This window comes from Lithobates pipiens, unplaced genomic scaffold, assembly GCF_037356315.1.
Source record: "Lithobates pipiens isolate NorthernLeopardFrog02 unplaced genomic scaffold, aLitPip1_a1.2 Scaffold_13, whole genome shotgun sequence".
In the NCBI taxonomy this organism is placed as follows: domain Eukaryota; kingdom Metazoa; phylum Chordata; class Amphibia; order Anura; family Ranidae; genus Lithobates; species Lithobates pipiens.
This window is the reverse complement of record NW_027507718.1, coordinates 405184493-405201288: the sequence shown is the minus strand read 5'-3', so window position 1 is coordinate 405201288 and position 16796 is coordinate 405184493. Positions and strand designations below refer to the sequence as shown.

The window sequence follows — 16796 nt, the reverse complement described above, 5'->3', positions numbered from 1 at the left end:
CGGGGTAATGTTATGCACACATGGTGGGCCTGCCCAAGGCTGGTGGGGTTCTGGTCTAGGGTTTTTGGTTTGCTGCAGACACTCTTTCACTTAACGATCCAAAGGGATGCTAAGCTAGCTCTCCTCCATTGTCCGATACCTGGTTTGCGAGGCCCTCAGCAGAAGCTGGCTACCTATCTTTTTATAGTGGCCAAGTGGACCATTGCCCAAGCCTGGAAGACCCAACGGGTAGATTTCCAAGGGGTTAAAACACGCATGACTGCTATGCTACTTTAGCTACAAGAACGCATGTCCAGTATTGTACATGATTCTCATGCTAAATTTCTAAAAATCTGGGAGCCGTGGATCTCTTATGAGTTCCCTGCGCTCCAAGCCGCATGTCTGGGCTTGATCTGACTCCCCTCAGCGAGGCGTCCACGTCCGAGCTTCCCCCTTCCTTTCTCGCCCCTCTCTTCTCTCTAACCTTCTTTCTTTTGTTCCCTATCTCTTTTCACTCTTCTTTATAATCTCTCTCATTGCTAACAAATACTGCTGCACCCCATGGAAGGGTGAAGTGGGAGAAGGGCTTTCCCCCCAGAGACGACAAGGGGACAAGTTGTTTGGTACTGTAGCCAGTCTCGATACCATCCCCTACTTATATTTTGTTATATGTACAGTGCGATGGTTGGCCCTTTGGATTTGTATTCGTGTTTTGTAGCCCCTGTGAGGGCGCTCAAGGAGCAGATTGTATTTTCTTGTTTATTTTTGTTTATTCAAATTTCTAATAAACATATTGAAACAGAAAAAAAAGAAAAGTCAGGACCATGTTTCACTAAATGAAGGCACAATTTATCCTGAAATAAAAAGGTTTAACCTTGGATACAGTGATATACTAAACCTAGGACCCTGCATTCACTATATCTGGTCCCCCACAGTAAACAGAGCATGGAACTGTAAATATAAACTGCTAAATACCTTTTCTCATCAGCACTATATAGCAGTCTTGTGACTTCTATCAGTGTCCAGCTGAGCACAGGTTAAAGCTTGGAGGAGTTGTTTTCATTCTCATCTGACTGTCCTATGAGGCTGCAAGACCCCTGACCCTCTGTCTGGACCAAACACACCAAACTGAGCATATACAGAGTGCCCCTAAGGCCCCTTTCACACTGGGGAAGGAGGTGCGTCGGCGGTAAAGCGGCACTATTTTTAGCGGCACTTTACCATTGGATTTGCGGCACTATTCGGCTGCTAGCGGGGTGGTTTTACCCCCGCTAGTGGCCAAGAAAGGGTTAAAAACCAACACAAAGCACCTCGGCAGAAGCGCTTTGCCAGTGGTATAGCTGCGCTGCCCCATTGATTTCAATGGGAAGTAGTGGTGGAGGAGCGGTATACACACCACTCCTTCACTACTCCAAAGATGCTGATAGCAGGACTTTTTTTACCGTCCTGCCAGCGCACCGCTCCAGTGTGAAAGCACACTGGGACTGCAAATGAGGCCCTCGTGGCTTTCACATTGGAGACAAAGCAGCGGCTGTTTCAGGGCGCTTTGCAGGCGCTATTTTTAGCGCTGTAGCGCCTGCAAAGCACCCCAGTGTGAAAGGGGTCTAAGGCTCTGCACTACCAGGAGATGGATTGTGGACAGTGGAAGAAGGGGAGGATCAGAAAAGACAGGATCAAACAGCCTTTTTACACAATGCAGAGGATTAACCCCTTAGGTTCCACAGTCATTATAACAAGCATGCTTTACTGCATATACAGACTGATTTTACTGTTGTGGGTTTAGTAACACTTTAATCGCTTCCCAACCACTGCAAGCCAATGTAAGTCGGCAGAACGGCACGGGTGCACAAAAGGGCGTACCCGTACGTCCCTTCATAATCCTGGGCTAGCGGGCGCGTGCACACCAGCAGCGGGAGCGGGCCCGCAGTTCCCATGGCTACGATGTCAGCCTGTGGCCCGCGATCGAGACGAGGAGGGACAGAATGGGGAAATGCCTATTTAAACAAGACATTTCCCTGTTCTGCCTAGTGACATGACAGAGATCTACTGCTCCCTGTCATCGGGAGCAGTGATCTCTGTCATGTCGTAGCTAGCGCATCTCTCCTTTTACAGTCGATGCTTATTACAGGGAGACGTGTTGGAGAGAACCCCGTGATGTCACCATGCACCAGCTGATAGCCTGAAAACCTAGTGCTGTATGCTGTTTTATTTTTGTGCCGTGCATGTAAGAATTTTTTGGAATAAACCCCCCTGATTTATTGCACCATGAAGTTCCTCTTCTTCTATTTTCAAACATATCATTGAATAACATCTATTGGAGGAATCCGTGTGTGAAGACAAAAAAACAAGTGTTATATTTGTTTAAATCATCTTGCTATCCACTTCGGGAGAAAGCCGCTTTCCTCTGCCAGCTGATTTGGTTGAAAAATCCCAGCTGATTGTTGCTGCTGCTGGAGTAGTTTGAATGATTATCTCCGCTTGTCTGCATGGGGGGAGAGAGCTGTTGATTGGTCATTAGGAGCAGATTGGCTGAAAATCACCTCAGTGTATGGCTGTTATCAGGCGAGTTTGACCCTTATAATTTAGGGTCCACCAGATTTGGTAAGAGGCCATCTGGCTCAGTTTTTTGTCTCCCCTCCAGATCTGATCAAGTGTCACTGAGTGTGAAAAGCAGCATTTATCTTTTGTTGTTTCTACATTTGTTAAATTGTTTTAGTTTGGACTTTTTTATGATTCAATAATCTAAACAATCTAAGTAATGTTTGTGCAAACACTTTATTTTTTACTCCCATTATATGTTCACAATTTTTTGCGATTTTACGCAATTAATCACATTATATGTCCACAATTTTTTACGATTTCACGCAATTGATCACATTATCTTTTCACAATTTTTTGTGATTTTACATTAAAGTTGGTTTATCACTAATTATTGATGGTTAAGTGACATAATTGAATTTATATACCATTTTTTTAATTTTATTTTTTAACCGTTTTCGTTAAGTTTGCAAATCTCTTTTCTGTTTATATCTATGTGCAAATTAAGTATTTCATTATTTTAAGAGATAGCAGCATTCACATAGGTTCTCAGTTTTTTGTAATTTTTTTCCCCACCTTTTTATTCTAGGTATTTTTATATTATTTGGGTGAGCACAGATTAACTTTTATTTACATCCCTCCTATAGTTAGAACACGCTGAGGGAACACATTTAACCCCTTGATCGCCCCCTAGTGTTTAACCCCTTCCCTGCCAGTGACATTTACACAGTATTCGGTGACTATTTTTAGCTATGATTGCTGTATAAATGTCAGTAATCCCAAAATAGTGTCCAATCTGACTGCTGCAATGACGCAGTCCTGATAAAAATCGCTGACCACACTAATATAAAAATAATAATAATAAAAATGCCATAAATCTATCCCTTAATTTGTAGACGCTATAACTTTTGCACAAATCAATCAATATACACTTATTGCAATTATTAATTTTTTTTTTTTACCAAAAATATGTAGAAGAATACATAGTGACCTAAACTGAGAAAGAAGTTTGTTTTTTTTATATAAATTTTTGGGGGATATTTATTATAGCAAAATTGTCAGTCTTTTTTTATTTATAGTGCAAAAAATAAAACCACAGAGGTTGATCAAATACCACCAAAAGAAAGCTCTATTTGTGGGGGGAAAAAGGATGTAAATTTTGTTTGCTTACAACGTCTCACGGCCGCGCAATTGTCAGTTAAAACGGTGCCGAATCGCAAAAAATGCTCTGGTCATTAAGGGGGTAAAATCTCCCAGGGCTGAAGTGGTTAATCGCTTGCCGACCGCCTCGCGCCGATATACGTCGGCAAAAGGGCTTGTACAGGCAGAATCACATACCTGTACGTTGCCCTTTAAGAGGCACCCACGCATGGGGATATCCCCGCGATCGCCTCACGGGAAGAACGGGGAGATTCTAATGTAAACACGCATCTCCCCGTTCTGCCTAGTGACAGTGTCACTGTTCTCTGCTCTCTGTGATCGGAGCAGAGATCAGTGACGTGTCACACACAGCCACGCCCCCCACAGTTAGAAACACGCCCCTAGGACACACTTAACCCCCACACTGCCACTTAGTGGTTAACCCCTTCACTGCCAGTGTCATTTACACAGGAATCAGTGCATTTGTATAGCACTGATTGGTGTATAAATGACAATGGTCCCAAAAATGTGTCAAAAATGTCCGATGGGTCCGCCATAATGTCACATCACGATAAAAATTGCTGATCGGCACCATTTTAAAAAAGAATTATTAATAAAAATGCCATAAAACTATCCCCTATTTTATAAATGCTATAACTTTTGCACAAACCAATCAATAATCGCTTATTGCGATTTTTTTTTACCAAAAAATATGTAGAAGAATATGTATCGGCCTAAACTGAGGGAAAAAAATATGTTTTTATCTATTTTTGGGGGATATTTATTATAGCAAAAAGTTAAAAAGGTTTTTTTCAAAATTGTTGCTTTTTTTTGTTTATAGCGCAAAAAATAAAACCGCAGAGGTAATCAAATACCACCAAAAAAAAGCTCTATTTGTGGGGAAAAAAAGGACTTCAATTTTATTTGGGAGCCACGTCGCATGACCGCGCAATTGTCAGTTGAATCGAAGCAGTGCCGAATCGCAAAAAGTGCTCTGGTCAGGAAGTGGTTAAGCAGTAGTGATGATATTTACAGTTTTACTAACAGGTGCCAAAGTTGCAAAGCAGGATTCAGGCATTAAGATTTCCATCATGAAAGGGCTAAGAGAGTTATTTCTGAATGTTTAGACTCTAGTGTTTACTTGCAGACCATGCCGCCATTGCGCTTTACTTCCTTGGTTCATACAACAATGCATGGCATACATGTACTAGAACTCACAGCCTGTGGCTAGTTGTCACCTCTCATGTAGAGCTGTTTAGGAGAACAGGAGGAGTGTGTCAATAACGCCTAGCACCCTCACTGCTATTTGTTTAGACAGGTTGAGTGTGTCAGCACAGGAACGCAGGTCAGCTGATGATTAGCTCAGCCTATTGAGTCAGTTGTAGTCATGAATGGCAAGTGTGAGTAATTAATTCTCAACAGCAGCACTTATAATACTAAATCAATATTAGAGAACAAACACAGGGCTTTTATGATACCTGTCTCAGGATTTCTGGAGTTCTTTGCTTCGGACTAATAGATAACAGGCTCTTTAGCTTTTCAAAATCTTTTCTCTGCAAAATAAGGAAGTCATTGAAGTTATGTTGACTGTAATTATCTCCATAGCCACCAGCAATATTGCAAATAGCTTGCATACTACAGTATAGGGTATGTAGTTAAAATAGGTACAATTGTTTTAACAAAAAACATTATGCATTTAAAATACTAGTGCATATCCGTCAGTTATTTTTGCTCTTTTTAGTATTTAACATGCTGTACATGCTGACACATTCTGTACACACCTTTAAGCAAAATGATTGCTAAAAAGATCTGTTTTAATACACAAATACATAGACATGCTTAGGGTAGCCTTTTTCCATGCACAAAGCCAGTCCACCTATCATACTAAAACTGGCCCTGACAATACCCTACCTCTCGTTTGATGGATAATTCTTGCCCGAACAGTGACTGCAGCCAATCTTTTTGGTAGTGCCAACAGTATGCTGACAGCTGCTGGAAACAGCTGTCAGAATACAATATCCTCTGCACTGTTTAACATGGATGGAGGAATCAGTTGGATATTTTTTATTCAGCCCCAACACAAAGGACACTTCATTCAATGTAAGAACTGTCACCAGGGCTGAAACTAGGGGGGGGGGCAGAGGGCGGCACACGCCCCGGGTGACGCATCTAGGGAGGTGACGCCGGGGGTTTGGTCACCCCCACTTGCACTGGGAAGCGATGCACTAAGGGTGTCACTGCCGCCTGATCAAGTGTAATGGACAGACAGCACCCTCTGCATAGTTTTCCAAATACCAGAGAACCAAATAGGAGGGAGACTGCACAGGTGCACTAGCGCTGAATCACTCTGTTCCTCCCACTTACCAACATTATAGAAAGGCATTCCAGAGTGACTCTTCAGCGTGGGAGAGCCTTCCTGGAACTGGAAGTAATTTATTAGGACAAGGAGAGGGATTTGTGTGCAGAAGGCCCTGCAGTTGAGGTTGTTATTGCAAAGGATTGGGGGGCCCGGGGGGTGCAGAAAAGGCCCTGAACGGGGGGGAGCGCAGAGGAGACCCCAGACTGAGGTTGGGTGTGGAGGAGGCCCTGGGCAGGGAAGAGGGTCCAGAGGAGGCCTTGGACTGGGGGGTGCAGTGGAGGCCCTGGGCTGAGGGGCGGTGCGGAAGAGATTCTGGACTGGGGGGGCTCAGAGTAGGCCCTGGAGTGGGGGGTGCAGTGGGGGCCTTGTGCTGATGGGGGGATGTGGAGGAGACACTGGGCTGGGGGGTGCAAAGGAGGCCTTATACTGAGGGGGTGTAGAGGAGGCACTGGCCTTGAAAAGTGGTGTTGGTGTGGCAAAGGACCGGATTTGGAGGGCAGGGGGCAGAGGAGGCTTTGAACTTGGGGGGGAGGCCCTTGACTAGGAAATCGTGGTTGGTGTGGCAAAGGCCCCTGGATGGGGATTCACAACATTAATATGAAAATTTATCAATTGTTGTGTCAAACAGGAGCAGAGAGACTGGTCATGTGATAGATGTATTGCTTGTTTGGCTGTACTTCTCCTGTGAATCACAGCAGTGCAGATTGTTTTATACTCCTGTGCCCGTTTTCCGCTGACAGTGGGCTGTCAGCTGACATCACAGAGCCAGTACAGGCATGTGAGCGATTCCTGACCTCTGTGAGGTCAGCTGACAGCCCGCTGAGCTAGCCACTCCCGTGCACTCCACATTCCAGTGTTTCAGTGAGCATGGGAGTGGGGGGGGGGGGTAGAGCAGAGAGCCAGAGACTGACAGCCACCAGCGCTCTGCTCAGGGAGCACTGAGGACTGAGTGATCAGTTTGATTGGTTGGTTCTCAGCCTGAGAGCCGGCAGAGGAGACAGAGCCAGCAACCACCTACGTAAGTATGTGTAGCGATATGGACTGTGCAGCAGAAAGCAACGTACCTTTCAGTGTTTCCAGACAATGTTTCCAGACATCGCTTGTCCCTTTTAGTCATCCATGTCATCAGTGACCTCATAGTTGCGTGTCCAACAAAGTGAATTATTGGACGAATAGTTCTTCAGACCATTGCTGTGTGTCCATGCACCCTAACACTACACATCCCAGGGATCTTTGCTGTGACATGAGGATTGCTGGGAGTGACTATAAAAGGAGCGGGAAGCCCGCGGAGAGCTCTCTTCCTCCTAGGCCTCATGCAGGACAGACCTACCACGTGGAGCCTGACTTCCAACCTGAGGCCTAAGGGACCTAGCTTCATCACTCGCTGTCGGACATCCTGTCATTAACAGCACTTTGATTGACTGCCTATCGGTGTGGGTACATGAGGCAAGCTCTACTTCAGAAGATCGAGACAGCGGATCCGCTGCCTGAGTGTGCTACATGTGTTCCTGTCCAGAAGACAATGAATGAATGAATGAATGAAATACTTGTATAGCGCACAATGCGAACTGAATCGCCCCTAGGCGCTGTGGTGAGCTTTGATCATCTGCTAAAAGAGGAAGGTTTTGAGTTTTTTCCTAAAAGCCAGGTGATTTTTTTCCAAGCGGAAGTTGATTGGTAGAGCATTCCATAGCCGAGGACCTTGGACAGCGAATCTCTGATCCCCCTTGGATTTATACCGGGCTTTGGGCATGAGGAGGAGGTTTTTGTTGGCTGATCGAAGACAGCGGTTTGTTGTGTAATGATTTATTTTCTCCATTAGGTATTGCGGAGCTTCTCTATGCACGCATTTGTGGGTGAGGCAAAGGGTCTTGAACGTGATCCGATTTTTTACGGTTAGCCAATGTAGGCTCCTCAGGGAAGGAGAGATCGATTCCCAGGGTTTTTTTCCTGTTATCAGCCTTGCCGCCGTGTTTTGGATCAGTTGTAATCACGCAAGTTGATATTGTGGTAATCCTATGTAAAGCGAGTTTGCGTAGTCCAGTCGTGAATTAATGATTGTTCCAACTACCACTGCTTTGTCATTCTTTGGGATAAAAGGGATGAGTCTGCGAAGCATGCGCAGCAGATGGTGACATCCACTGACTACTGCTCCTATTTGCGCATCCATTGACATTTGTGCGTCTAAAATAACCCCCAGACTCTTGGCTTTGGTCTTTGGGGAGATAGTCTGCCCAAAGACGATTGGTGGAGAACAGGAGGTTTTGGTTGCGGGCTTATGATTTGGGTGTACGATAAGAAGCTCTGTCTTTGATTCGTTCAGCTGGAGGGAGTTAGTGGTCATCCAGTCCTCTATTGATTTGAGGCAGTTTTCAAGTTGTTGTTGGTGATCTTTTTTTCCATTGATCCGGAAATAAAGTTGCATGTCGTCAGCATAAGAGTGGAAGCAGAGATCTGAGCATCTGATGATTTGAAGGAGTGGACGAATGTAAATGTTGAAGAGAACGGGTGACAAAGGAGAGCCTTGAGGGACTCCGCAGGTGACTGCCTGAGATTCAGAGAGGAATTTTCCTAGTTTCACTGTCTGTGACCGATTTCCTAGGAAGGACGCGAACCATTGGAGATCTATGTCTTGGACTCCGGCTACTTCTGTGAGGCGGACGAGTAGAGTATTGTGATCTACTGTATCAAACGCTGCACTTAGGTCTAGCAGTACGAGGAGACACGGCTCTCCGTCATCTGCTGCTTGGAGGGCGTCATCCCAAATCTTAAGGAGTGCTGTTTCTGTTCCATGACCCGGGTGGAAGCCTGATTGCAGCGGGTCCAGGAGTTTGTGAGTATCCAGATGGAGTTGTAGCTGATGTACTACAGCTTTCTCCATGATCGTAGAAATGGTGTTGAGGCTTGTAATTGGCCTGCGGTTGTTTGGATCCTGAGGGTCCAGGTTTGGTTTCTTGAGTAGAGGTTTGACGATGCCTTGTTTGAGGATACTGGGAACAATCCCTTTGTGGAATGAACGGTTTATGAGGTGGGTTATGGTTGGAGCCACAATGTCGGAGCATTCTTTCAGTAGTTTTGTGGGGATGATGTCAATAGGTGAGGTACTGTCACGCAGTTTATTAATGATGTTTTTTACGGTGTCTACGGTAATTGGGGATAGTGAAAATTTTGGCGGTTGCGGTATGTTGGCGCAGACATCCTCTTTATGTATTTGCTGGCTGAGGTCGGATGTTTTCTTCTGACAAATTGTTTCCCTGATGATTTTGACTTTATCAATGAAAAAATCCGACAGTTTGTCACAGTAATCCTGGGATTCACTTTCTGGGGGTTCTAGGCACACTGGATTCATTGATTGATTGACTAGTTTAAACAGTTCCTGTGGTTGGTTTGCGGCCGTTGAGATTGTATATGAGAAGTGGTCCTTTTTCTCTTTGAAGATTGCTTTCCGATAATTCTCTGTGAGATTTGGTCATTGGTGAGAGGGCAAGTTGCTCGATCCTTTATCTATCCATTTGCCACTATTACAGAGCACTGTGCACAGACACCTTGACCCCAAGAACACTTGACTGCATTGCATGAACACTGTGCTCAGACATCTTAGATCTTCACCTCAAGGAATCTATTGCTTTATCTACACCAAAACGGATTACATTTAACGAGCTCCAGCTAGCTAGCAAAGAACATGAGATCTGTAACGTGGAACTATCTGTCAGTACTTATAGGAAAACAACAGAATCTGCTCTTTTAGTGGGATAGCATAGGCTGACTAGATTACACGCAGTTAACTGAGACATCCACTATGGGGGGTGACCTTTGATCTAAATATAGTGTCCCTATATGTGAATAACATTGTTTTCTGCTAAGCCATTGTTTGTGTCCTTAGGAGGAATTTGTTTGCTGCATTGGTGCTGTTATCCTGGCTCAATAGATTTATTACCTCTTTTGTAAAATAACCTTCCCTTTCTTTGATTCAAGTAAAGTATTTCAGAACCTAACATACTGAGTTGTTTGATTCTTCCCATACAAATAAGATGTCTTAACCTGGAGTGTCAGGCAGGTTGGAAGGTTGACTTGGTCATGGCCGTGCAGATGAGCAGGTAATTATCAGCAGTCCTCAAGGGGGGCCGTGCTACATATGATTAAAAAAAAAAAATTTGCATACCTAATGTATCAAAACTAGACCAGCCAGAATCTGGAGCAGCTGTGCATGGCAACCAATCAGCTCATAGCTTTCATTTTCAAAGCTGAACAAGCTAAAGATAGAAGCTGATTGGTTGCCATGCACAGCTGTTCCAGATTCTGACTGCACCAGTTTTGATACATTCCCCTCACTGTGTTTTACATTTCTTACTCCTGAATACTGGATTCTAAGTACAGCACAGGCTTTGTTAAAGTGATTGTAGAGGCACAAGAATTTTTACCTGCATGCATTCTATGCATGCAGGTAAAAAGCCCTCTGTGTGCAACAGTCCCCCCAGCCCCACCTAGTACTTACCTGCAATCCAGCAGTGTCCACTAGCAAGGACTCGCACTCCTGATTGGCTTTTGGTAGCAACAGTAGCCACGTGCATCAGGACCTCCGCTGTGCAGCAGGTGCGCGTGCCTCCGGCGGCTCATAAGGGGACAACGTACCCATACCTCGTTTTGTGGGAAGGTGACACTTTGCCGACGAATATCGGCGTGAGCCAAAAGGTTTTTTACCTAAATGCATTCCCTGCAGTATGGTAAATAAAATTCTACTTTCTGTTACCCCACAATCCTCCCTAATGCCTGGTTCACACCTATGCATTTTTTTGTGCATTTTGAGTTTTGCAGAAACACACTACAGTCCATTTAACATGGTTTCCTATGGATGTAGTTTACATCTGTGCATTTTATGGAAAGGGCCAAGGATTTTTTTTCTGGTTCTTGGTTCCATAGACTTCAATGGATCAAAAATATGTATTAAAAAACACAAAATGCACCTGGAATATGCAAACTGCAACCTGCATAGGTGTGAATCAGGCCTTAATACTTACCTGCATTGATCCAGTGCGGTACATGCCTGCATCAGCTCTTGTCTTCTCTCACTCTTTCTCAGAGGCACAGAGGCAGCAGTGGAAACCATTGGCTCCTGCTACTGTTAATCAAATCCTGTGAGGAAAGAGTGGAAGCAGGGGCCGAGCCGGGCTGTGTGTGTCAATGGATGCACACAACCTGGCTCAGGAGCAAGCTTAAACGTCTGACCCCGTAGCAAGTGGCTTGCTATGAGGGCAGACACAGAGGTGGAGAAGCAGACAGCACTAGCTAGGGACCCCAGATGAGGAGATAAGAGGCCATTCTACCTATATCCATTGCACAGGGCACGCAAGTATAACATAAAAAACTGGAGACTTTAGAATCAACAAAAATCACTCATACTCTAAAATTGGTCCAAAAAAATGTTTTTAAAAATGTTTTAAATAAATAAATAAGAAAAAATAAAGAAAAATACCTAGATCAAGGTTTGATCTAGGTCAGTGCCAGGGTTAGTGTTTGGGTCAAGTAAGGGTCATTGCGGCCAGAGAGAGCGTCATGTCAACATTGCAAGGAAGAAGAAGAAGAGAAGAAGGCGGCTGAAGACCGGGCCAACGGTAGTAAAAGAAGTTAGCGGAGGCTCAGCAAGAATAACCGAAAAGCGGGACAAGACCCTGAAGTCGGAAGAAGACCCCCGGATGGCGGCTACGATGAACAAGAAAGCCGGGCTCCTCCGCTAGTAAAAGAGCTAGCAGAAGATAGCGGAGGAGTCCGGTGAGAAAACCCCCAAGACGGAAGAAGAGAAGACCACCGGAGCTGTCTAATAAATTATTTTAAAAACTTGTGTTGTGTTTTTTTATTTACACTTTTTTCACCAGGTGAATGGGTAGGGGTATATCGTACCCTGTACTCATTCACACAGTGTTGGGGGCCGGTATCTGGGGGCACCCTTATTAAAAGGGGCTCCCTGATTCTGATAAGCCCCCCACCCGCAGACCCCGACAACCAACGGCCAGGGTTGTCGGGAAGAGGTCCTTGTCCTCATCAACGGGATCTCCGCTGCAACGTCCGGCGGGTTGTCCGCTGGACTAAGTGCGCCGGATAGTCCGATCATTTGTATGCAGCATTAGTGTCATGTTTTAGGTAGGACAAAAAAAAAGCAAAATGCACACTGAGCTGTACTACAGATACAAACAAGAAATAACAAACATATGTGGTATCGCTGTGATGGTCAAGAGCAGGAGAATTTATTTTGGGTTGTGCTTCGGTCATAGGTTATGGTAGTAATAAGAAATATACAGCTAAGTTTTAAAATTCTTTTTTTTTTTACTATACTATACTATAATAAATAAAACAAAATCAGGAGATATCCATAACTATTTCCTACCAAATGAAAGCCCAATTTGTCTTGAAAAAACAAGGTATAATCCACCTGGATGGACAAAGTAGTTGTGATGATATGTACGGTATCACTAACATATGTGAAAATTGCAAAATATATAATTGCTGAATACACTTTAGTAAACATGAAAGACAAATGCCAACAACAATCTGACCTTGAATTTAATATTCCACCTGCTTGCTTTTCTTGTTTATTATGATGTGTGTGATTGAAAGAACATCCTACTACATACCATGTTGTTTTTTGAAAAGCTGCTGATGTTGAAGAGCAGGTCACGTCTGCTTTGGATCTGCATCTGAAGATGAAATAGTGCCCATTCCACAACACTGTTCCTTCCTATATATCTGTAAATGTATAAAAAAAAACAAATAAAGCTTCACAGCATGAAGCTTTGACAATAAACCTCGACAATATAACAATATAAAGCTTGACAATGTAATAGCAATTTTATTCCCAAACTGTCTGTTAGAAAAAGAACGTAACATTGAAAGAGGATGGGTAATAGACCAAATGGCCAGACAAAGACTAAATGTATGTAGCACCCTCCTAGCTTAGGATGCTAGGTAAATTTTGTTTGTAATCAAGAGAGTAGTGATTGTTTGTTTTGGTCTGTTTTCAAAGAGGTTTCTAGATCTAAGGGAGGGAGAATTCAAAGCCTGAATATTGATCAGGGCCTAGCAATTCCCTGGGGAGGTGTACCCAGATGGTGGCTGGGAAAGCTGATGAATAGTCTGGAACCCTGGAGAGGTTGTTGTTTTTCCTGGAGGAGAGTTCCAAGCTAACCCCTCTCCTGTAACAAGCAATAAATTACAAAAAGACAACCCCTAGACTGTTTATTGGAGCCAGAGTGAATGGACTGTTGCTTGGGTGACTGGCGGCCTCTCTACTGTTTTGGAAAGAACCAGTTAATATAAGTGGCCCATGTGTGGGTAGAACTACATGCAACTTGCAGTTTACTAAACAGGTGCAGTTTACTAAACAGGAATGTTTGTGTTGCTCAATTAGGGTAACCTGGCTGCAGAGCATGGTCTCTATAAGCCTGTATAGCAATATAAAGAATCATTACTTCAGTAAAACAATTCAGAGAATAAACAGCTACTTGAGCTAATCCTCATAAAGAACATCATTTTCAGTGAAGTCCAGGGTCGGTACCAGATTAACGTGGATGCTATTGGAGCTGTAGCTTCAGGTCCCTACCTTAATATAGGCCCAGCAGCTGCCCAAAAAGAACTGGCCTTGCACAGGAAAAAATTAGTATTGCCAACCATCCATTAAATTATGGACAGTTTGTAAAAAACTTTTCTCCTGTCCATTAATGTCTGTAGACAGGAGAAAAGTGCCTGTAAAAAGTCCCCTTATCCCTGAATCTGAAGCGTGCCCAAGCAGTTCCAAAGCCGGTCGATTCATAGGCTGCTGACTTTGGCCTTGGCTCAGGCAATAGGGCGGGTTCTGGTGGTGACATCAGCCAGCCACCACACCATTTGCAGAAGAACCTGCCTTGCCCAGGACTCATTCTTTGAGGGAGGAGGAAGACAGTCCAGCTTACCCACCCTGCCTAACACAGCACTTGAAGTTCTCACCAGCAAGGATGTACTAGTGGTAGTTATGCTTACATACACAGCTTCTCCCTCCTAGTCAGTGAGGGCTGGGGGGGGGGGGCAGTCTCTGCAACATGTGTGGCACCGGCGGTCTATGTGACATGTGTGGCAGTCTCTGTGACCTGGGGCAATCTCTGCATTGGGGGGTAGTCATGAATTCTCTGGGGCAGTTTGTGTGGGAGCACTGGTGTCTCTGTCAGGTAGTCTCTATGGGAGCACACTGGCAATCCCTGTGGGAGCCACAGTCTCTGTCAGGCAATCACTATCACTGGGAGCAGTGGAACACTGACAGCCTCTGTGGGAGGAACTTCCCAACAGAGATTGTTGCCTCCACATAAAATGCCAATGTACACCAACAGAGATTAGCAGTGCTCCCAGAGACATTTTCCAGAGTGTGATGGAGCTGGGAGGGGAAGGACCAGCAGCCTGAGCCTTGCCTGCATGGAAGTAGAATTGGAATTTTGTTTCCATTAAAAGGCCCACCAAAATCCTCATCACCAGGCCCACAATTCTCCTAATCCGGCCTTGTCCAGGGTGACTTTCATAACAGAGATGAACAGCTAGAGGGATCCAAATCCCAGGGCCACTCCACTGGATCAAGAATACTCTGATAGCAATTAGGGAGGTGTTCCCTACATTAACGGGGTCTTCAGGAGAAGCTGAATGCTATTAGGCTCTGATGATGGAGGAATGCCCACTTGGTTGCAGAGCACCCCTTCCTTATCAGGTGTGGCCTCTCTAAGCTGTTGTACTAGAGAAACATACCTTTCCTAGTCATGTCCAGAAACCGAGGAAGTTGTGGGAAAAGGAGTTAAAGGGGTCTGCCCCTGCACTTGAGCATGGTGAGTAAATAAGCACTCTGCTACAATGTAATCCTGTACTGTGCTAGGCAAAGTAACAGGATATCTTTAAAAGTAGAGATTGTACTTGCCTTTCCCTGTGCTCCTATGCTGCCCTGACTCCTGTGCACCAGAAAGCCTAACATTCTTCTGTTAGTTCTTTGCCTAGAGATATACATGGCTCCTCTGTGTGATGTGACAATGCCCAGATCTGGCAATTCGCTGCTCCAGTGACAAGCACTCCATTGTGGGAATACAGGGGCAATCGTCACGTGTTTTCCTTACTTATATGTATCAAATAATTCTCAAGTAGTTTAGTAGTGTATAAAAGTGATGCCAAGTTCAAGGTGCAGAAACTCCCTTTACTGAACCAAGGGCAGCATAAAATGGATTTTGATTTGCTGCTCCTACATTTTACACTTGATTTGCACCTTAGCCCTTGTACACACGGTCTGAGATTCCGACGGAATGTGTCCGATCGGACCGTATTGTCGGATAATCCGACTGTGTGTGGTCTCCATCGGACTGTTTCCGTCGGAATATCCGACAGACCAAGTTTTCCAACTTGTCTATAAAATTTTCCGACAACATGCTCCGATCGGACATACTCCGATCATGTGTAGCCTACTCCGACGGACAAAGTGCCACGCATGCTCAGATCAAATTCCTAGACCAAAGCTATTGGCTACTAGCCTGAACGTAGTCCCTTTGTAACGAAATAACGTCATCACGTTATGGACAATCGGATTTTGCGACAACTTTGTCCGACCGTGTGTATGCAACAGTTTTGGACAAAATCCGTCAGACAAAATCCAACGGATTTGTTTGTCAGAATGTCTGACCGTGTGTACAAGGGCTTACACAGCTTGGTTGAGCCTTCAAGAATCAGTTTCACAATGAAACAGCAAAGGACCCCTAAAAAGACTCAACATTATGTGTCGATGTATTAAAAATGAATGATAAAGGCTGGGGACCTCAAAATATATTTGTAAAGTAAAGATTCTTCTTGCACAGAACTTTTAACAACATTATGTACCCTGGTGATAGCTACATATGGAACTAGTGGCAGAAAAATAGAAGCCAACTGACTAAAAACAGCTATTTTTGTTATCAATAGACTGGCTTGTTGTTAAACTCACAGCAACCAAGGTTATATACTACAGCACATCAGCCCCTATTGTTTAAATTGCCATATGTTATAACAGCAATGAATAAAATGGCACAAGGAATACTAGTAGAAATGACAGGCATAACTATCTGTAACATTACCTCTTAACACTCAGCAGCATCCCACACACATGCTTTATGTTAGTGGCAACTCGGTGAAACCTCCGGCACTCTGTCTGCATAGATAAATTAATTAAAGTTAGATGGGATTAGAGCATAATGAGCATGAGGAAATAGTAATAGTTACCTTATTATTAACATGCTGAATGTCAGTCATACTTCTTGCCTGATCACCTCCCTGGGACAACACTGAGTTGCTAGCAAAGCACAATAGAGGAGGAGACATATCTCCCTACTTCACCGAGCGTATGGTATGTGTAGCCTGGGTGACACTGGTGACTTACATGAGAACTGTGTCCATTCATGCAGTATTTATTCAAATACAAATGAGCAAAAATAAAGAAGCTGTAGCTCATTACAATCAATTTGATCCCATGTTTAAAGAAACACTCCAGTCTAAGATGAGTGGTATTTGCTGAAACAAATTCAGGGAACACAATTTACCTCTTCATTCATCTTTATCAGCTGGATCTCCCACTACCTGAATTATTATTATTTATGGTATTTACACAGCGCTTTACATGACTGCTGAGAAGCATAGGCTCATTTATGACAAACTAGCTACCCTTTTTACTGATAGGCGAGAGTGCTACCCTCTACACCACTGTGCCGCCTGACGTCATTGGCACATGCACACTGAAGCAAACTGAAGCAATGCC

General features: G+C 44.2%; 1 protein-coding gene across 1 annotated transcript in view; it reads right to left on the bottom strand.

Moving 5' to 3' along the window:
* LOC143975254 (cyclic nucleotide-binding domain-containing protein 2-like) overlaps window positions 1-16403 on the bottom strand; it is a 142525-nt gene extending 126122 nt beyond the window's left edge. The window contains exons 1-4 of the mRNA XM_077477463.1: window positions 16265-16403; window positions 16120-16193; window positions 12646-12757; window positions 5136-5210 (exon numbers count right to left, since the gene is read on the bottom strand). Of these exons, the coding sequence (XP_077333589.1) occupies window positions 5136-5210; window positions 12646-12757; window positions 16120-16193; window positions 16265-16363 (360 nt within the window). The 5' untranslated portion in view covers window positions 16364-16403. The remainder of the gene's footprint in view (window positions 1-5135; window positions 5211-12645; window positions 12758-16119; window positions 16194-16264) is intronic.
* Between the last annotated feature and the right edge of the window lie 393 nt (window positions 16404-16796).